Here is a 21,558-nt window from a genome sequence, read left to right on the forward strand (position 1 = left end):
ATGAAGCTTATCTTTTCTCTAGCTTTGCTTCTTTCTTAGTGCCGTCTAGTCAGGGTTCTCTATTGAATACCTTTTACTAGGGCTAAACCTATGCCAGATTGTAGGCCAGATGGGAAAGAGATGTACTCTTCACTGCAGCCAAAAAGCATCACTCCAACTGTCAGAAGTTGCTACCATAGGCTAGACATCTTAATTTTCCCAGTTGTGTGGCCAAGTAGCAATGCTGTAGAGTGTAAGAAATGCCAGATGGGACAGAGGCCACCTGGCACATGGATGTTCCACTCCTTTGATCCTTTGCCTGGTTTTCTCTGTGCTTGGATGAAGAATGTCCTGAAAAAACAGAAAGTCAGCAGCACTTCGATTGATTAAGTCTCACTAGAGAGTTTAAAAATAGAGAGGGAGACTGGGGAGGGGAAGAAGAATTTGAGGAGTAAAAAATAATCCTTAACTGGCAAGGATCTTTTGGGAGGGAGACAAACCAAACCCAAACTACCATGGACTTTTAATATTCTATTTCTTGAGTTTTTTTGTCTCGTACAACACAGTTGACTATTTGAACTAAGGCTGGATGTGCTGCCATATTGCTGCCCCCATTTGTCTTTTTTTTGAGTAGCACTGCCAATCACTCCTCAGCCCTTTGTATACTTAGGGCAATGAAGATGAGGTGTGTTTTGCACTATTTAATGCATTAGTGCCTCTTTGGAGTCCAAGAGGTCCCTGTTCCTACAGTGACTACTGCTCTTCTTGTTTCAGTTGCTAAGGTCCAAAGTGTTTTCCTAAATTCTTTTTAACCCAGACAGGTTTGGGAAGTAATGGAAACATTTTGGGCGGAGAAAAGTTCGTGTTGTATAGATAGGAGGAAAAATATCTTCTGCTATGGGCAGTGCAGATCCTTGCAGTCTTTTTGGATTTCCTCTCCCTTTGAATGTTTCTGTACAGTTCTTGGGGAATGCTGGATGCTGTTCTTAATACTTTTCTAATAATGAAACAATGTTACCAAAACTCTTCTTCCATGAGGAGAGAGAGAATATTCAACAGTTTTTCTCCTATTAGTTGTAATAGCTCAGATACATTTTTAGAAAATGTTGAAAATACTTCCTGATTTTTCACTAAATGAGTAAGGTTGAGGAATTTCTGTGTTAATATTTTGTTTTCTCCTCAAAATAGATTGAAAGTGTATTTGAAGGACTACCTGGATACAAAACCATCCGTATCCTGGATTACAGGTAAAAAGATACTGATGCATACATGGTAATTAAAACTGGTTATGTCTGATGGTGTGATATGCTAGCACCATACTTGGAAAAATGGCAGGCATGTCTATGGGAATTCCTAGGATGTAGGACAAATGCTTTCGTATTTGGTACCTCTCTATACAGAGCTTGAAATAGAAATACCGAACTGTCTCTTTTTGCTCCTGGCATCCACCAGAGGAACTCTCATTATATGCTTGCCTTGATTTTAAGACAAGGCATTCTTATTCAACATTCTATCCTAAAAGTAAAAGTGATATTTTCTAATTTAAAATTAGAATCTGATACTTCTTCAGTACTTTTGACATGTCCTAGTATTAAACAAGGATGAACAAAGAAACCTTCTGGGGAAAATGTGGTGTATTTAATTTCTTTTCCAACTTAATATGGGATGACTCTGAAAATTGGTACTTGAGATATGTAAATGTCTTTCTCTCCTTGATCAAAACGTGAGTCGGTGAATAATCTGACAAATGATATGCAATTTTAAACTCTCTTTATTAAATATTTTATAAATTATATAAAAATTACTAAAATATAATAATTCATAGAAATATTCAATAAATAATATTATTTTTAAAGACTAGCTTCCTCAAATCAATTTGTGTTTCAGAATGACATTTTAAGTTAATTCAGGGGAAAGAGATCCTGCATATTACGTATCAAACATCTGATGTCTGAGTTTTGGGGTACCTCAATCACAAGTTACGATTTTTCCTGAATATAACTTTCAGAATCTAATCAGACTGTTCATGAGTTAATACAAATTGTGTGGTTTTTAAGACTTTGTAAACTGTGTTTCTTAGAACATAGTAGCTGGAGTATCCTACTTGGTAAACATGCAGGTAACAAAACAGCCATGGTGAGAGAGGTTTTATGGTTGGAACCCTGGACTGTGTTCAGTTTCCAGCCTGGAAGATCGCAAAACCTTTTGTTCTGGTATCTGCAGTCTAATATATCTGCAAGCCCTTGGTTCATTTGAGAAGACAAATAAAAGGTTTATATTTCCCGCAAAGTACCAAAGCACTGGCCTATGCTCTGCATGACAAAAAAACCCCATGTTTGTGAACTAAACCTTCAGTTAGATTTAGTCAGCTTTGATTTTCTTGGTGCCAGCAGCAATGTAACTGCATTATTTGCAATAAGTTGAGATAGCTCTGCTCTGCTGATTCCTTGTGATCAACAGGCAATATCTCAGCTCAGTATGTAGCAGAGTAACTATGGAACTTACAACTATTTTGCTGTTTGCTTTTTTAAATTTGTGTTCCCTGTAAAACAGCAAAGCAATTTTTTTTTAAGTTAGAAGACTTAAAGGAAACATTAACACTGATTTAACATGTTTTGCTGTTGTGTTTTGTTTTGTGTTTATATTCAGCTTTCCTGAGGAGGTCAGGTAAAGACAACTTTTTTATAGGTAGTGTTATAATAGAGATGGAAAGATGTTTAGCTGAAGGATACATGTTTGGGGATCTATAGTTCATTTGGCTGTAGAACAAGATAGTTATCCAGTGTAAACATTATGAGCGGGTTCTACCAGAAACTGCAAGTAACTGAGCTGTTTTGATTATGGATTAACCCAATTTGCTTATTTAAGTCCTAATCGTTAAAAAAAAAAAAAAAAAAAAAAAAAAAAGCACTTGGGGAAAAAGCTACTGGGCTAACTTGGGCAAGGAGTCTCTTCTGTGAAGAGAACAAAATTGCTTAATGATGACTAAAGGTCTTTTTAATCTGCAGGAAAGTCTTGACTAGATACGGGATTATTATTGTTATAGAAATTACAGTAGATAGGAAAGCCACAGTTCTCCAGCAAAGGCAGTTGGCTCTGCTACTGCACATCTTAGCAGTAGCTTTATAAACATTCCTTACAGAAAATGGGATCAGTCTGAACTTGTTTTTGTCAGATGTATGCAGGTTAAGCATTCAAAATTTCCCTCCTTTAGGATTTTAAAAATTTCACAGGACAGAAAATGAACTGCAGCCTTTAACTTACCAGATGTTTTGTTTTGTGTGTTTCTCTTTAAAGGCAATAACCATTTTTCACAAACAGTTTACCGAGAATGAGCATTTAATTTTAGAATACATGTTAGAAGACACAAATTTCTTCACAAACAATAGTGACTTAAAGCCATCCTCTACTACAATACTGCAGGCTAAAATGCATGCAACTGTTCACACAGACTATGCTCCAAGCACCAGATATTATAGCCCTTTCTAGACCGATGATGGTGTTGCAGTTATTAGTTAGGAATTATTAACTGCAACTGATAGCACAGTTGTATTAGATCTAGAAGTTACTTTTGAGGAGCATACTGTATTCCATCTTTGCCCTGCCTTTTCACTACTGCTTCCTTTTTTATTCCTTCTGCTGACAGTGAGTGTGCATGGTGAGCCTATAGTAGGCTCATCTCAATGATAGAGCCAGCAATAAAATTCCAGCAGGCTCCTGCTTTTAATCAGTGTGTTTGCTGATTATGTCCCCGTTGTATCTGGGCCTGGGGCTTTACAGACTTCTCTGAACAGAGCCATTATTTTGACAATCCAGACCAGCTCTGTGGTATGAGGAAAACCTGTCTTTGGAGCACATTTTTTAACAATTCCTAGATTACTTCATTTTCTTGCTGTGCACTGTGTACAAGCAAAGTATGTTGTATTTTCTAAAGCTCCCTTGTGCTTTTGCCCATTGTAGGGTAAATCAGATTGCTGCCTACGCTGCCACATAGAAAAGGCCATCCAGACATATTAAGGAAAAGAAAATTAAGCAAGTGGAGGAGCTAAGATGTACACAGATGTAACACTTGAAGAATAAATGATCAAATGAGTCTAGAAAAATGTTACCAATTATAAGCTGTATTAAATACCATTTTGTTGCTACTAAAGACATGATGTCAAGCAGATTGACACTGCATAGGTACAGGGATCAGGGCTCCCTCTTGCTACTGTAGATTACTACTATATACAACCTGTTTTTTCTAGCTGTTTTCATACCTCAGAGCAATTCCCATCATTGGCATGATCTTAAAATCATCACTCACACTGCTGCATATTGGTGGGCCAATTAATAATGCTGGGAGAAAATCAACATTGTGGTCTGCTTGTGTTCTATCTATCATTCACTAGTAGAAAGAAACACAGGGCTGGAGCCAGACCAGATGTCAGGATCTGGCAGTCTTTTCTGGAGAACTTTGCAGTGGTGGAAAACACAAGCAGCCAAACACAGGTGTGAATAAATAATTTTTATTCAGAATCCTTTAAAGCAATACATTTTTTATTAAAAAAGGTACTGACACAGGGTCTTAGGAAAAAAAATCATAGTGTTTGCTATACATTAGAAAATCTTGCATCTCTCACCTATGTTCTCTTTCTCTTGTACAACTGAAGTGGGGTGGAAGTTCACTTTGCTGTTACTTTTGATGGAAAAGCCGTCAGCAATGCCACCTGGGACCTGATTAACCTTCATTCCAACAAGGTGGAGGATAACTCCTTTATGGACATAGAGGATAATCCAACAGTTGTGTACACCATCAGTGATTTTCAAGATTATATTGCTGACATCCTCCAGAAAAATGCCTTGCTTGGAAACACTTCCTTGTCTTTAGACCCTAACTCTCTCCAGCTTACTAATGGTGCGTATTAATTATGATGCATTGGTGAGCCACACATCTGAAGTTTTATAAAGTAAATCTCAGATCAGTAAATTATGCAGCTGCCCTCTGAATAATTAAAAAGAAGCAATAAAACTGACTTTGTTGCAGCTTGGTTTGCTCTGATTTTAACCAGGGCAAGTCATTGGCAGGGGTATTTAATTCTTATTCCATTAGACTAGTGTCTTTTTTCCCTTTGGTGCTGAATTTTGTGGTATGAAATTTCAGTAGTGTTTCCAAAAATTAAGAGAAATAGAAGGGGAAATGTGGTTCACATGATGAATGTTGCACCAAGATGACCTTTAGCTTAGTAGCCTTGAGCAGCACAAAGGAAATACCTGGTTTACTGTTGAATATTCACCAATCTGGCTAGAGGTGGTGGAGGAGTGCTGTCCACCCTTCTGTTCTCGTAAGTACTCTGTACTTCCTGTTAGTGAGATGGGGGCATTTCCAGAAATGAAATCTCACTGGAAAACAGTCTGAAAAGATTTTACTCATGAATCTGAGATGAGGGAAGTGTTTTCAGTTAGTCTTTCAAACCAGCTTCCTCACACTGCTACTGCAGCCTTTATATCCCAAGAATTTATATTTCCACAGTGAAAGAAACACTACGCCTTATACCAGAAGACCCATCCTGGATTACTGAGAATTCAGTTGTGCTGGAGCGCCCAGAGTTTGATGTAAGTACAGTTCTGATCAGTGGCCTTTGGACCGGTTTGAACAACTTAACTCAGCAAGGCAGAAATGCAGTCAGCACCCAGAATTTCTCTATCCTGTTACAGTATCACAGTATCACAGTATGCTAAAGATTGGAAGGGACCTCAAAAGATCATCTAGTCCAATCCCCCTGCTGGAGCAGGAACACCTAGATAAGGTTACACAGGAACGTGTCCAGGCGGGTTTTGAATGTCTCCAGAGAAGGAGACTCCACAACCTCCCTGGGCAGCCTGTTCCAGTGTTCTGTCACCCTCACTGAGAAGAAGTTTCTTCTCAAGTTTAAGTGGAACTTCTTGTGTTCCAGTTTGTACCCATTGCCCCTTGTCCTATCATTGTTTGCCACTGAGAAGAGCCTGGCTCCATCCTCGTGACACTCCCCCTTTATATATTTATATACACTAATAAGGTCACCCCTCAATCTCCTCTTCTCCAAACTATAGAGACCCAGCTCCCTCAGTCTTTCCTCATAAGGGAGATGCTCCACTCCCTTAATCATCTTAGTTGCCCTGCGCTGGACTCTCTCCAGCAGGTCCCTGTCCTTCTTAAACTGAGGGGCCCAGAACTGGACACAATATTCCAGATGCGGTCTCACCAGGGCAGAGTAGAGGGGAAGGAGGACCTCTCTCGACCTACTAACCACCCCCCTTCTAATACACCCCAGGATGCCACTGGCCTTCTTGGCCACAAGGGCACAGTGTCGGCTCATGGTCATCCTGTCATCCACTAGGACCCCCATGTCCCTCTCCCCTACACTGCTGTCTAACAGGTCGTTCCCTAACCTATACTGGCACCTGGGGTTGTTCCTGCCCAGATGCAGGACTCTACACTTTCCCTTGTTATATTTCATCAGGTTATTCCCTGCCCAACTCTCCAGCCTGTCTAGGTCTCGCTGGATGGCAGCACAGCCTTCTGGCGTGTTGGCCTCTGTTCCCAGCTTAGTGTCATCAGCAAACTTGCTGATAGTACACTCAATTCCCTCATCTAAGTCATTGATGAATATATTAAATAATACTGGTCCCAGTACTGACCCTTGAGGCACTCCACTAAACACAGGCCTCCAACTAGACTCCGCCCCATAGACTACAACTCTCTGGCTTCTCTCCTTCAGCCAGTTCACAGTCCATGTTGTTGATGCAGAATATGTAGTAATGAAAGCACACCTTATACTGGAGTAAAACCTGGTGAAATCTCTCATCTGATAATTTGATATCTGTTTCACAACAGTTCACTGTTATCATTTTATAGTACATGACAGTACTATGTTCCCAGCTGTACAGCCAGGCCTTGCTGCTTACGTTTGGACTGTAAATTGCTCTAAAGACATGATTCTTCCCACAACACTACCTTTCTTTGGAAAGTGAAAAATAGATGTAAGCACTGAATCTGATTGTTATAAGAGATATAATGTTAAGTGTCATATGCTCCTTTTGTTACTGTATTGCTTTCACAGAAAATTCTCAGTTCAGTTTTAAAATTACATCCATTCCCTTAACATCATCAAAGGAAACAATAATAGGCTGTGGTTTCTTTCTTTTCCCCTTGAATCTGTAATTATCTCCTCTACCTCTGGAACAACCTAGGACATAGACTGGAGTTCTCCACTGGACAGGAGACTTAGTATCCCTGACCATGTCTGCACAATGCAAATGGACTTGAAGCAGAGATACCAAGTTAGGTGCCAGCAACGTTGAGATCAAGTACACTTGTTCTGCCAATAGCTAGAACTGCTGAATGATGGAGCATTGTCTGGGCTTAAGAATTTATCCAGCAGATTTCTTTCTGCACTCTGTTGTGTAACACAGATGTGGCTTCCAAGAGGTCAATTGGTGGCAAAAAATCCAGGTCCAGCTATGCCTGGTGATAGATTTTCACTAAGTTTATTATGAGATAATGGTGTGACACATTTAATTTCAGATCAACTTCTGAAATCTTTATCAAAGCAAAATTCATAGTCACTTCAAAGAACCCAAATATTCTTGTTAGAATGGTTGCAAGTGTAATATCCTGAATTTCATGCCAGTATTCCGTAAGTTTTAAAAGTGATTTGTAAAATGCAGATTCATATGGATTAGCCATAATGGCTTAAACATGGTGTGGATAAAGATGAGTTTAGGTTAAAAGTGAGGAAAGGGCTTTCTCTTATATGGAGCTATCTAGCTAGGTTGAAATGTTGCAGATGTTTATTTTAGTAAGATAAAGAATTCTGCCATCTTCACATTCTATCAGTGAATACTCTGACAGATGTGCAGGCAAGAAGATTTTAGAGCAGAGGTAGCTTTGCAATAATAAATGTTAAGCCAGTTTTAGGGAATAGTATGTACAAGAAACATTTCTGTTTTCTAATCACAGACTATGAATAATAGTGTCATTGTGTCTTCAGACAAAAACTCTTGATTATGTAGAAGATACTCAAAAACCTGCTGTGTGCAATCTGCAATACATAGATAATTTGGGAAGTAAATTCAGATAAATTTAAGAAAATCATAAACACGATTAAACAAGGTTGAAATGAAGTCAAACTGTTAGGGTTCAAGCAGATAGTGTTAACTACAACTGTCATCTCTGAAAAATAAATTTACTGCTATTTTTCTTAGCTGATTTGAGAATAAATGGATTTGTATTATCACACTTCTATTACTCGTGACATAATGTGGAGCTGTCATGATTTCACCATCTGATTGCTAGCAGATGGTACTGACTAATCATCAGTTCTTTTCTTAGAGTTGTACAGCTCTCTTAAAAAGTGAAGAAAAAAACAAGTCTAGTTTTCAGACCTGTATTTTATTGTTATTTCTGTTGAGCTGTAACAGGTAGAATGCTCTGGCTTGCTAAACACGCCTTTCTGGCAGCAGAAAATGGAAAATCAGGGAGGGGGTTCTGTGTTGGCAGTCATCTGTCATATTTGTAAGGCTTTCAAAAGACATTAGCAAAAACAAGAGCTTGCCAATATGATATTAAACTTCTTAATATAATATATTGCACTGTAACAAGAATCTTTGGATAATGTTAGTTGTCATAGGAACATCTATCCACATTCAAATAAATGAAGTGCAATCCCTGGCAACTAAATGCTCACCTAAAAAAGAGAAGTATTGTGAAGCTATTGCTGCTTGTCCTTATTCATTCTTTATGGAAGTTATATATATAATTTGTTTCTAATTTTGCACAGTAAATTTTTTTACAGCTTTATTTATAGTGGTCAGTTTTGTCAAGAAAAGGTAATTGCTGGAGCACATGTCTGTATGGTGCATATATACTCTTCAACTGATTGTTACCATATAAATTAAAAAATGTGAGGAGTTAGTGGTGGCATAATAACCAGCTATAAAAATGTGATCTATATAGGTAGGTAGACAAATAATTTAATGAAGATACCTGAAATGGCTTGCTTCCAAAGCGTTCAAATGCAGGTTGAATGAAGCTGAGATTTTGTTTCACCCATGTTTCAACAAGGAGTAAAATTTCAAATTCAGAAGTATTTGGATTTTTCCTGTTATTCGTACTCGTCAAGTAAAGGAAAGAGCATTGATACTTGGGCAGGTAGCTACATGAATCCCTCAGTTTTAGGCTGTCAGGTTGTTTTGTATCCTTAACCAAATAACTTAATGTCTTCTTGTGTTTTTCTCAAAATAAATCCTGCATGAGAGACAGATTAATATTCAAAGATGAAATGTGCCAAGTATTCTAGCTGTAAACCGAATAATGATTGGGTTATGGAGTAGTAAGTAAATGGTGTGCAAATTGAACATTTACAAATTATTTTTTCACATTTCAAACAATTCACAAAGTCATGGTTCATGTTCTTTGTTCATCATTACTGCTCACAAATGATTTATCTGTATAGGCATCTTGGCTTCAAGACTAAAGTTATTCCAGGTTCTAAATGCTCTTCTTTACATTATGGGCTCTGTTTCTCCCCTGGGTTCTGACACCCACATACTAAAAGCAATAAATGACCACAGGGCATGCATACATTCAGCTCCTAAACTGGTTTATGTGTCATAATAACGATAATAATTACTGTATTGATTATGCAGTTGATGAATAATAGCTGTTAAGAGCTCTTTGTGCTTTAGGAAGGCAGGCATTTCTCTTTGGTTTAATTAGAAACAAACAGATCCATTTTCTCAGTAAAGGAAACGAAATGGGCTGGGTGTAGACAGTAAATTTCTTACTACCTTAAGGGAAGCTGCACTCCCAACAATCCAAATTGCTTTCCCCTTTTACTGGACATGACTGGACATGATATGTATGTTACAAGGATGTGCATTTCACATGTAAATTACACATGATTAGCCAAGGGTGTATATTTGCCAGTCCTCCCAGTTTAGCCCCTCCTGCTGCTGCCCATTATGTTCTTACAGAGGCAGTAGTACCAGATTTTGCTGTTGGCTGCTCTTAACACCCTCTATGTGTGCAGCCCAACACAGACAGCCAATGCTTCCCCTGTAATAGTGGAAATATTAATAGTGGGTTTATGTTCCAGGACAGCACCTTTTTAGCTGAACGCCCTTCAGCAGATGAATCAACTGTCAGCAATACCTTGCCCTTTGATTTCACCAAACCAGATTCCACTTCAGATAGTGAACAGTCCGATGGCAATGAAATCCGGCCAAGACCAGGAAATTCGAACTCTGAAGCCAGTCTGGCACCTGAAGCTCTGCTCTCCTCAGAGACTGACATCACTTCTTTGCCTGATGGGCTGAATTTAGAGGATGCAAATCCAACTCTTCATTTGGTCAGTGAGCCAGAGTTAGGGCATGCTTCTGTGGACTCTCTGGAATGGCTTTCAGTCTCCGGTTCTTTAGATGGTAAGTTAATGCTATTGACTGAAGCTTAAATTTGGATGCCAGTGTTTTCTGATACTCACCAAGGTATAGTTCACCAAATGACTTTACAGAAAGGTCTAAAAAACAGCATGCCTTTCCCTGATCTTTTTTATCTGCATGTATGTGTCCAAGAATAATATGCTGAGGTAAAATGTTTGTAACAGCTAATAATGTTTATCCCTTCAGGAAATGGTACCCCCATGATATTTAATTGCATAGAAGTATTTTCTTATCTCTTCTCTTGGCCCATAGAATATCTGCATGAAAAGTGGGAGAGGTCACCAGGGGTACTTCTGAGTGGCATACAAAGGCTGGGATGTATCATAGAATCATAGAATAGTCAGGGTTGGAAAGGACCTTCAGATAATCTAGTTCCAATCCCCCTCTCATGGGCAGGGTATCATGGAAACATGTTGAATACAGATGTTTAAACAGTAAAATGAATGTAATTTGACAATTTTATCACAATAATTGGAAATTTTTATCATATTTATCATAACTAATTGGAAAATTATTTTTATTCTTATGGTTTGAAGATACTAGTCTATCTGAAAACCATTTGCCTTTGAGTCCTCCTCACCTCATGCCTGCAGAACCTCCATCTACAGATGATTATGCAGTTCCTCTGCTTTCTGCACCAACAGTGGCTACTTCCTCAGTCATAGAGACTGGTATTAAAGAAACAGAATCTGCTGAGAAGGAAGAAGTAACTCAGGATAGTCCTGCAGGCAGTAACAATGCAGACTCTGTGTTGCACGAGTCTGTGGAAGAAATTCCTTTTCCCTTAGAATACCACCCTATGGATGACAGAATATATCTTGGACACAGATTTATATATGATGATGGGTCTGGTTCAGCTTTTGATGGTTCAGGAAAAGAAATGGAATCAAGTATTTGGCCTTGGGAAGATGCAACACTGGAACCAGTTTTCTATCCTGGTGCTGACAACTGGCTTGAAGATGACAATGAGTCTTTGCTAATTAGTGCTGATGATATTCCTGAAGGCATGATCTTAGACTATATTCTTAACTCTAAGAATAAATTAGAAAACAGTCCTTCCAAAGAGGAGAATGAAGGTATGGCCAATCTAAAAGAAGATTTCCTTGATGAATCTGAAATATTTGTCTTTCCAGAGACTACAACTCAGCAGGTACCTTTGTTACAGACAGAAGAGCCATCACCAGTGGAACCATCTACACAGACACAAATACTGAGCAAGTACATTTCTTTTGTTACACCATCCTTGGTTTTGGAGCCTTCAGTGGCCCATTCCTTTGTAGACATGTCAACTGGAGAGGCCCCTGTTTCACCACATAATACTGGTCTTTCTGTGGAAGATACTCTCCTTGCATCTACAGGGACTTTCAGTATGGAGCAGCCTGAAGAGTCCAGTATAGGTCAGAACATCATTTTTGAGGCAGCTGAACACCAAAATGAAGGTAGAACAACGACAGAAGAACTAATCACAGTGGAGCAGTCAAATGTAACTGAAGCTGCTACAATAGGCCACTGGGACACAAGCTCCTCAGAAACTATCCTGACAGCAACTTTTTCCATGGTAAACTCTGATGCTTCCATGGTCAACCCTGATGTTTCCATGGAAGACACTGATGCTTCCACAGAAGAGCAGCAAACCCTAGATTCATCACTGGCAGGCCAAGACACTACTGAGTCAGCAGTGAAGAAACCTGCTGATGTTTGGCCTACTGACAGAGCACTAGAAAACTCACTAGATCAGACAGTACATTCAGCAATGCCACCTGTCACTCAAGCTGTGACTGCAGTTCCTTCTGTATCAGATCAGACCACTGTTCTAGAGGGCTTTGCTGGACAGGGCGGCACAGACCACAATGCAGATGTTCCCATGGGCTTCAGCACTGTTATGAATTCTTATGTAACAGTGAGTGCAACAAGCAGCACTGTTGAGCTTCCCTCCCATTTCCCCCCTGTGGGATCCACAGTGTCATCATCTGTGGCTACGTTAACAAAGCTGGGAGATGAAACTGCAAGAGTCCTGGATGTTTCAGTGGACCTGGATCATGTGAGCCCTGTCCACTTTTCTCCTGAGTTGACTGAGGAGAAAAGGAGCATGACAGAAAGTCATGCGGAGCTAACAACTCATGTTCAGTCCACAGAGATGGCCAGTGTGGCTTGGGCCACACGTGAAAAGGGCTATAGTACTCCTGTCCCCTCAAGAGCTCTAGTAGTGTTTTTCAGTCTTCGGGTTACCAACATGATGTTCTCAGAGGACCTGTTCAATAAAAACTCCCCTGAATATAAAGCGCTGGAGCAGCGATTCTTGGAACTGGTAAGGGCCACTTCTGTTCAAAATGCCTATTACCACGTAGAACAAAAATGTTGGTAAATAATACTTTGTTGGCTGTCTTTTGCAGAGAGCAACTCAAGACTGGTGTTCAGAAATACCGTCTGTGTCCCTCTGTGGGAAAATTCTCCCTGGAAATGGGCAGTGGGCTGGGGTGTGTTGTATGTCTTTTACTCAGTTGGTAGTTTCTCTGAAGTGTAACTTCAGTGCTGTGGGCTAGATATTCTGCTGTTGTTAATAAATGCAGCAGTGTAGCTGGAGTCACTACAACCCTTTCCTTACTTGCTTCCGAAGTCCTCTGTATTTAGTCTATAGGGAGAGAGAAGTAAATAAATTTGGACTGTGATGAGGTAACTTCCTGTAAAACATTCAACCCATCCTAAATAAGAGGTAGTTATCATAAAATCATAGAATGGGTTGGAAGGGACCTTAAATCTCATCTAGTTCGAACCCCCAGAGCTGAATGAAGTACTGCAGATAGGGTCTCATGAGAGCAGAGTAGAGGGGGAGAATCACCTCCCTTAACCTGCTGGTCACGCTGCTTTTATTGTAGCCCAGGATATGGTTGGCTTTCTGGGCTGTGAGCGCACACTGCTGGGTCACAGTGAGCTTATTGTCAACAGACATCCTAAAGTCCTTCTCTGGAGGGTTGCTTTTAATCCATTCTGTGCCTGGGATTGCCCTGATCCAGGTGTAGGGACTTGCACTTGTCCTTGTTGAACTTCATCAGATTTGCACTGGCCCATCTCTCAAGTGTGTCAAGTTGTCAAGCTATTCCTAAATTGGCTGATGGCTAGTAAACCCCCACAGGGGTTATACAGCTGCAATTGTCAAATTTTAACCAGGAAATTACCCTCTTCTGACTGAAATGAACGTTTTGTTGCAGGAGATGAAGGGAGAAAGGGAGAGAGAGGGGAAGGGGACTTGGGTGAAGCAAATACCCTGTGAAATGGCAAGTGTGCCCAATGGTTTGACCAAGAGAGAGCCCTCTGTATATCCCAAGAACTGCATTTCTGAACTGTAGGTTTTTCAGAAGCTTTCTGCAAACTGGGATACTCTTAAGAACTGCCTGAGGTACTTGGGTTTCTGGCACACTGCCAGCACAGGCCTCAACTAGCTAAAGTTTTAATGCCCTTGCTGTGAGATTTGGACAAAATAATTCAGACTCCTGCTGTTTGACACGACACCAATGCAACTGACTTGAGCAGAGATTCAATGAGTGAGCTTTTCTGTTGTGTCCACTGTGTTACAGCTGGTGCCCTACCTCCAGTCAAACCTGACAGGCTTCCAGAACTTGGAAATCCTCAACTTCAGAAACGGCAGCATTGTGGTGAACAGTCGAATGAAATTTGCCAAACCCGTGCCTCGGAATGTCACCAATGCTGTGTACATGATCCTGGAAGACTTTTGCAACACTGCGTATCACACCATGAATCTGGCCATTGATAAATACTCCCTGGATGTGGAATCAGGTAAGGATGGGAGGGAAATGCATTTTAGTGCAAGGAATTTAGAGCAACTTCTGCTTTAAGGACTTAAAAGGATCCCAGCACTTCAGACATAGCCCAATTGCTTTTCACAGGCTGGGCTTTAGAAAGACAGAATTTAGACATATAGACAGTCCCTGTTAAGGGGCTAAAGAGATAAGAACCAAAGTGGGACCCAGACTAAGCAAACTGTATAGGGCCCACATAGAAATATCTGTGATAGAAATATGGAGCCAAAGTTGGCTGAAGTAATACTCTGCCTAATGCTGCTGCACTTTCACTGGGGAATGAGAAGGAAGGCTGCTCAGCAAGAACAGTGGTGTTCATCTCTCTTCTGCTTAGCTTCATGTGCAGTTTGACCTTACCCCATGTGGTTATTCCCACAGGTGGCAGCCAGTTTAGCTGCCAGGTGGGCATCTGCAACAGGCAACAGCTGCTGCCGTACTCTTGTGGCAAGGTCTTGGTTGCACTGAAAAGTTACAGACCCTCTTATTTCCCTCCTCTGATACAGGGAGAAAGTTCTTCCCCATTTCCAGTTAGCCAGGAGTTTGGCATAAAGGCAACTGAGAAATATTTCCTGTTTTAAGGTTAAAGAAAAATAGCAGTGCTCACCTGTTGGCAATTGGTAACTGTTCTTCTGAGGTAACTCTTCAATAAAGATGGTTTAATTGGCATGACAAATTTTCCAATATTGATCATTTAACTGTATGGCAGCCTCTTACACTTGGTCCAAGTGAAGTATCTCAAATACTATAAGTTTGTGCTTCTAGGAGACAAAAAGGCAAACCCCAGCACAGGTGACGAGTGCCCGAAGTCCCTTTGCCCTTTTCTTGTACATTGCCTATGTTTCCTGTAACAAGAAATAGTGGAGATCAGCTGTGGTTTACCCTTTACAGTTCCAGCAGGCAGAGAACATCTGAGGTACTGCACATTCCAGTAAGAAAAAAACACTTCATACTTGCATTTTCAATTAGCCTGGTGGGTGGTCTTAGCCATGACACAGACTCGCAATGTGTGGACAGAGGCATGCACCCTAGTGCTTGTTCACCTCAGCAGAACCGTCTGTTTTTCAAGAAGGACACATGCTGGATTTTGGGGGATTATTTTAACAAAGAGACCATTACAGAAAATGGCAGCAGCCAGCCAGCCAGTGCTCTGCCTCAGTTAAGCTTCTCCTCTAGCATTAGTATTTTCTGCTCTATGTACTCTCAGGCGAACAAGCTGATCCCTGCAAGTTCCAGGCCTGCAATGAGTTCTCTGAATGCTTAGTAAATCGCTGGAGTGGGGAAGCTGAGTGTGTCTGCAATCCTGGCTACCTAAGCATTGATGGGCTGCCATGCAACAGCATTTGTGACCTGCAACCAAACTTCTGCCTGAATGATGGGAAGTGCGACATAAGCCCTGGGCAAGGGGCCATCTGCAGGTAGGTCATCCCACTGCTTGAAGCATGTGCTGCCTGTATGAAAAGCCCTTTCTCTCTCCTCTCGTGTAGCATTCTATGAGATTTGTGCAAAATACCCTAAGATTATGTGTAGTAAGTGAGATTATAAGGATTATCACTCATGTTATGCTGATGAATGGAGGTACCACTTTGGGATATAGATGTTATATATAAACATTATATATATTCACATGTATATATGTATATATCAGAAGTGAGATATTAACACATTTCTTAAATAGAAAATAAACATCAGGAAATAAAAACAACTAGGAAAAAAAGGTAGTAATGGAATATATTCATCTATTCAAATCCCCTTCATTGACCTCTGGGGACAGAATTAATCTCCAGAGGTTTTCTCAAGTAGTAAACTGTTATATACTGTCAAAACTTACTTCATATCTGAAAGGCACATTCATACAAAGTAAATATATTAAAAATAGTGTTCTTGGTTCTTAGTTCAATGGCCATTTGAGAAAAAATATGTGTGATTCATAAGAAGATTGCAGGCCCCTGGTTCAAATTTTCGCTTTTAAAAAGATACAGATGCATTTAAACAGGATCTCTGTGTTTTACAGGTAAGGGACAAGACTTGGTACAAAATACAGAAAAAACAGTGCTCGCTCTGACATTGCACTTATTTTTTTCCTTTTCAAGCAATATTAACAGTCTGGTTTTAAAAACAAAATGTACCTAGAGAAAAAAGACTTACTGAAAAAAAAAAATACTACTACTAGTAGTTATTATTTATGTTCCTGCAAGTGATTTTAACTAAGTTTACCTAGAACACCTCTGAAGTCAATTTTGGAGTCCCAGCAGTTACCAGGCAAAATAAAAATGCTTTTAAAGCTAGACAAATGGATGCTATCCCAGATGTATTATATATTGTATAATATTTGTACAGTAGTGTTAATGACAAGCAGGTAAGTATCTGAACTCAAGCATAGTCCAGCCAGTATTCAGTAAGAACTTTTTGAAAAATTCAAAGTATTGGTTACTACTCTCAGAAACTATTTTCGATACTTATGTTAAAAGACTTAATTTAGGGATGTTTCTTATTAATAAGGTTAACTGCTTTGAATAGTGAGAACACCTTACAATTGCTTCAGTTTTTATAGAAAACATGCTGGAGAGAGACTCTTCATCAGGGACTGCATGAAGAGAGGACACGGGGGTAACAGGTTTTAATTTAAACAAGGGAAATTCAGGTTAGATATAAGGAAGAAGTTCTTTACTGTGAGGGTGGTGAGGCACTGGAATGTGTTGCCCAAGAAAGTTGTGAATGCTTCATCCCTGGCAGTGTTCAAGGCCAGGCTGGACAGAGCCTTGGGTGACATGGTTTACTGTGAGGCGGGGACTACCCATGGTGGGGAGGTGGAACTAGATTATCTTAAGGTCCTGGCAGGGGGGTGGAACTAGATGATCTTAAGGCCCTTTCCAACCCTAACCAATCTATGATTCTATAATGCAAATATGGTTTTAATGGTATATTTAAAGTCAGTATTAAGGTTCTTATGTTCAAAACTAGAGGCAGATACAAGTACTGAATGCTGTCTAAGGATACAAATCTTGGATGCACACTTCTTTCTAGCAATTTATTTTCTGTTTTTATTTAACTAACCATGGTGGAGTTCACGACACTATAAACATTCTGCTTGTTTAACACTCCTTCAATTATATCTACCTCACAAGATAATTAAGACAACTTCCTTTCTACCTTTACAGTGTTCCATATGCCACATGCAAGGCTCAGTCAAGGCCTAACTTTTTACTTAGGCTAAATGCCTTCTAGTTTTAACACATCACAAGGTACTCTAAATTGCAAAAAAAAAAAACCCCACAGGCTTCTTCCATCACAAATGCATTATCCTTTTTATTATTTCACCTGTCTTCACTCAATCCAGTAATTAGAGTTGTTCAGCTTGGAGAATACTCCCAGGAGACCTTAGAGCAGCCTTCCAATACCTAAAGGGGGCTTAGAAGAAAGGTGGGGACAAACTATTTATCAGGGCTGCTTGTAATAGGACAAGGGGTAATGGTTTTAAATCAAAAGAGGGTAGATTCAGACTAGGTATACGGAAGAATTTTTTTACAAGGGTGAAACTCTGTCAATTGCCCAAAAGGAGTAGATGCCCCATCCTTGGCAACATTCAAGGCAGCCTGACCTAGTTGAAGATGGCCCTGCCTGTTGCAGGGGGGCTGGCCTAGATAACATGCAAAGGTTGCCTCCAACCCAAACTATTCTATGATTCTATACCAAAAAGGCAGTTCACAATAATAAAAGGATGTTAGTGTTTGAACACATAGAGGTATTTACTGAGGTGCATTAACTGAGGGCACATCATACAGAAAGTTAAATACATTTACATTAACCAAAGCTTTTGCTGGTGTTTCATTTCTCTGTGTTTCCTTGTTGCAGGTGTCGTGTGGGAGAGAACTGGTGGTACAGAGGGGAGCACTGTGAAGAATATGTGTCAGAGCCACTGGTTGTGGGTATTGCAATTGCTTCTGTAGCAGGATTCCTTCTTGTGGCATCTGCTGTCATCTTCTTCTTGGCCAGGACCCTTCGAGACCAATACACAAAGAGTGACACTGAGGACTCACAGGGGTAAGTGACACCATCTAATATTTTAAAACACATCTGCTATAATAATAGGATGTACAGGCGCTTCCATATGCCAGGCTTCCTTTATCTGCCTGCTGCCCTTCCAGGCTGCAGAGAAGATCACAGCTTGTTTCTTGCTCCCACAGGCAGGGTGACAGCCTCTCATCCGTTGAGAATGCAGTTAAATACAACCCCATGTACGAAAGTGACACGACTGGCTACAGCCATTATTACCGGAGATACCCACAGCTAACATCCTATAGCTCCACCAGTGCAGAGACATCCACAGACTACAGCAGTGAAGAGATCAGGCACATTTATGAAAACAGTGAGCTTACTAAGGAGGTAAATTACTTTTTTTTCATAGTGGCATGGAAAAGATCACGTAAACAATAAGCTTATTTCACACTTGTAACCCAAGAGGTGGGCCCACTCTTTTCCCAATATCTATGCTCTGGAGAAACAGGCTGGAACTATGGCTACGGCAACTACTAAAGGGAAAAGAGAAAGGATTCCCTTCCCCACTTGCTATTAGGGACAGAGAAGGAAACGGGTGTGTTCTGAACTATAATGAATTTCACATGGTGAGGGAGCTGACTTCTTAAATGACTTCATGAGAGCTGGGAAGGTTTGTGCCAACTACCTTATGTAAGACCAGTTATACAGTGAGAACCTGGTGCATCCAGGCATTTCTACAGTCTAGTTGTTTGGTTGTTTTTTTGTTTTTAAAGTATACATATTTCTATAACCTGCAAGTTAGATCACCTCCTCTCCTTTCTTCCTGTATACACAGTATCCAGGGTTTACGCTAAAGTGGATTTGCTGAAGAGAAAGGATTTGCATCTAAGCACTAACCACAGATCCTTAAGCAACTGTGAGAGGTGTGAATCCAGCCTGTAGCTGGGCTTGCAGGCAAAGGACCTATGGGAGATAAATCGTTTGTAACAGCCTGATGATATGTCTCACTCTGTCCAAGCTTAAAAAAAGTAAAGTATTACTGGATTCCAAGTGCTTCATTTAAAAATGAAAACAGCATAAGATCAAATTTTAGTATTGGGAGTGCCCCTTTTCAAATTCTGCTCCTTGAAACAGCAAAACATGGGAGTTTTATTTTCCAAAACCCACAAATCAGTTATTTCAGTAATATTCTAATTTCTGTTATCTACTTACAGCGTGTTTCTTGTATTCTAGGAAATTCAGGACAGAATTCGAATTATAGAGCTCTATGCTAAAGACCGTCAGTTTGCAGAGTTTGTCAGGCAGCATCAGATGTGAGTGAAATGTCTTACTTGGATAACTAACTCCTTTGCTGTTTTTTTCTCTGCCCTTTACTACATTCTGGATTTTTTCATATCAAGGGTCTAGAAATGCTGGAGCACTAGAGGTTAAGATTTCAACATTATTTCTGAAGAAGTTCAATCCTTTGAAAGTACTTAAAATAATCATTGTCAAAAATAGATAACCCCAGAAGGTATATTAAAGGCATTGAAGAGGAATCCCAGAATTAAGGGGTGTTGGAGAAGCACTGACATTAATTTAGGTCCTTGAAAGCACAGACTGAACCTTCTGAACTCTTGTAGTGTACTTACTACTGCATAGTGCTCTATTTAAAATAGAAATTTTAAAAGCCTGTTTATCTTGAGTTCTCAAGACTTGGCAACTAACTGACAGTAGTACAGCCCTGTCTGGTATGGTGGCACTTACCAGAACATAAAGCTTACAGTTCCAAACATCTAATCAAGTTGAGCTGTGTGCTTTGGTGAGAGCCAATCATGGAAAAGGCCATCAAGGAATGAATTAGTAGCATACACATTCTTAGGAACTTTGCTCTCCCTGTAGCAAGCAGCAAATTACAGCTAACTGGGGCAGTCTGAAAGATACTATGGGATCCTTTTAAAAATAGCTACAGTAGCAAAAATTTAAGATCAACAACTTTTTTTCTTTTTTTTTTTTTTTTTTTATTGAAACTAGCAGCAGTTCACATGTTCCCATGTCAGTTGTTCATTTTTTCACCTTAAAAAGGATCAGCATCTAGATTTTCCACAGCTGGAAAGTAGTAAGGGTTGCCTCATACAAGCCTTGAACTCAGTGTTTGAAAGAGACTAACTTAATCATTTCTTCTCTCTTTTTTTTTTGTTTGTTTGTTTCAGGAAGCTGCTTTAAGAAAAAAGAAATCAGTAGAATACATGTGGAAGATAAAGACTACCTTGTTGCCATAGCAATGGGCTCAGATGTAACTGCAAAGTTACTTATAGTCTTAACATCGCAGGGATGGATACAGATGTTTTTTGTATGAATGGCTAAAATGTACAGATGTCTATCTCAATTACTTCTGGCTTTTCTGTAAAGTGACGTTTTTAAGAGGTGATCAGAAGTTCATTTTCCTTTAACTCTGAAATGGACAGCAAAAGTTTGTATACCAAGGCAAAAAAAAATCTCATCAGGTAACAGAAGATACATGCGCTACCAAAATAAAATGCACATTTAAAATCCCTCTTTGGCATTTACCCCCTCACTGGGGGCTTTCACAGGTATCCAGGTATGCAGCAATTTCACATGTATCCAGCACTAGTGGAAGAAATACTTTGTGAGTGATTTGTAAGGGAGCGTGATTGTGCTAGAATTATGTTAGCATTATTTTAAAGCATTCCCATTATAAATGCAACCATAACCTCACCAGAAAAGTTCTTATTTTCTACAGATGCCCGAGGTACATTTTGTCACTAGCATCAGCAAAGCAGAGTGCAGCAGGGAGCCTGCAAGCTTCCTAAAGGCTCTGACAAGCATCACCCTGCCTGCCAGTGACCCCATGGGGCACCCAGCAAGGGAGCACAGTACTGCTGCAGCACAGAACTCTGTTTTGAAAGCCAGAGCAGTTGATTCTCCAGCTGTTCATCGCAGACACACAAGTTGGGGCATAGAGGGCTTCTATCAAAAACATGTTCTGTGAAGCTTAAGTGACTAACACTAACCTTTTTTATGTAGATAATTTGTTTGATATTTTAAGTTAATACACATTATTATTTGTTGTGTGTTTCCCCATCCTCACGTTCATAATGGATTTAATTGTTTTATATAGAAAGGTGAATAGTTTAATGATAAAATTTGTGCCCTCTCTGCCCATCCTTACAAAAAAATACGTTTTGACTCAGTGTTCAATTCAGCCAACTGATTTTTTTATTTTCTTTACTGAACTGGTCAATACCCTGCCATGAGCTGTGTTTCAAAATCAGGCTGTAGCACTAAAGTGTATGTGTATTTG

General features: G+C 39.9%; 1 protein-coding gene across 1 annotated transcript in view; it reads left to right on the forward strand.

Annotated features, from left to right (window-relative positions):
- Positions 1-20,666, forward strand: part of IMPG2 (interphotoreceptor matrix proteoglycan 2) — a 33,239-nt gene extending 12,573 nt beyond the window's left edge. Inside the window, exons 4-15 of the mRNA XM_061366720.1 lie at positions 1,168-1,226; positions 2,629-2,646; positions 4,632-4,876; positions 5,492-5,574; positions 10,098-10,422; positions 10,977-12,748; positions 14,016-14,235; positions 15,463-15,673; positions 18,111-18,299; positions 18,443-18,641; positions 19,488-19,567; positions 20,447-20,666. Coding sequence (XP_061222704.1) covers positions 1,168-1,226; positions 2,629-2,646; positions 4,632-4,876; positions 5,492-5,574; positions 10,098-10,422; positions 10,977-12,748; positions 14,016-14,235; positions 15,463-15,673; positions 18,111-18,299; positions 18,443-18,641; positions 19,488-19,567; positions 20,447-20,459 — 3,414 coding nt within the window. The 3' untranslated portion in view covers positions 20,460-20,666. The remainder of the gene's footprint in view (positions 1-1,167; positions 1,227-2,628; positions 2,647-4,631; positions 4,877-5,491; positions 5,575-10,097; positions 10,423-10,976; positions 12,749-14,015; positions 14,236-15,462; positions 15,674-18,110; positions 18,300-18,442; positions 18,642-19,487; positions 19,568-20,446) is intronic.
- Positions 20,667-21,558: the final 892 nt, after the last annotated feature.

The sequence above is a fragment of the Neopsephotus bourkii genome, unplaced genomic scaffold, assembly GCF_033783945.1.
Source record: "Neopsephotus bourkii isolate Nb327-2 ecotype Australia unplaced genomic scaffold, CSIRO-AGI_Nbou_v1 NB_1350, whole genome shotgun sequence".
Classification (NCBI taxonomy): Eukaryota; Metazoa; Chordata; class Aves; order Psittaciformes; family Psittacidae; genus Neopsephotus; species Neopsephotus bourkii.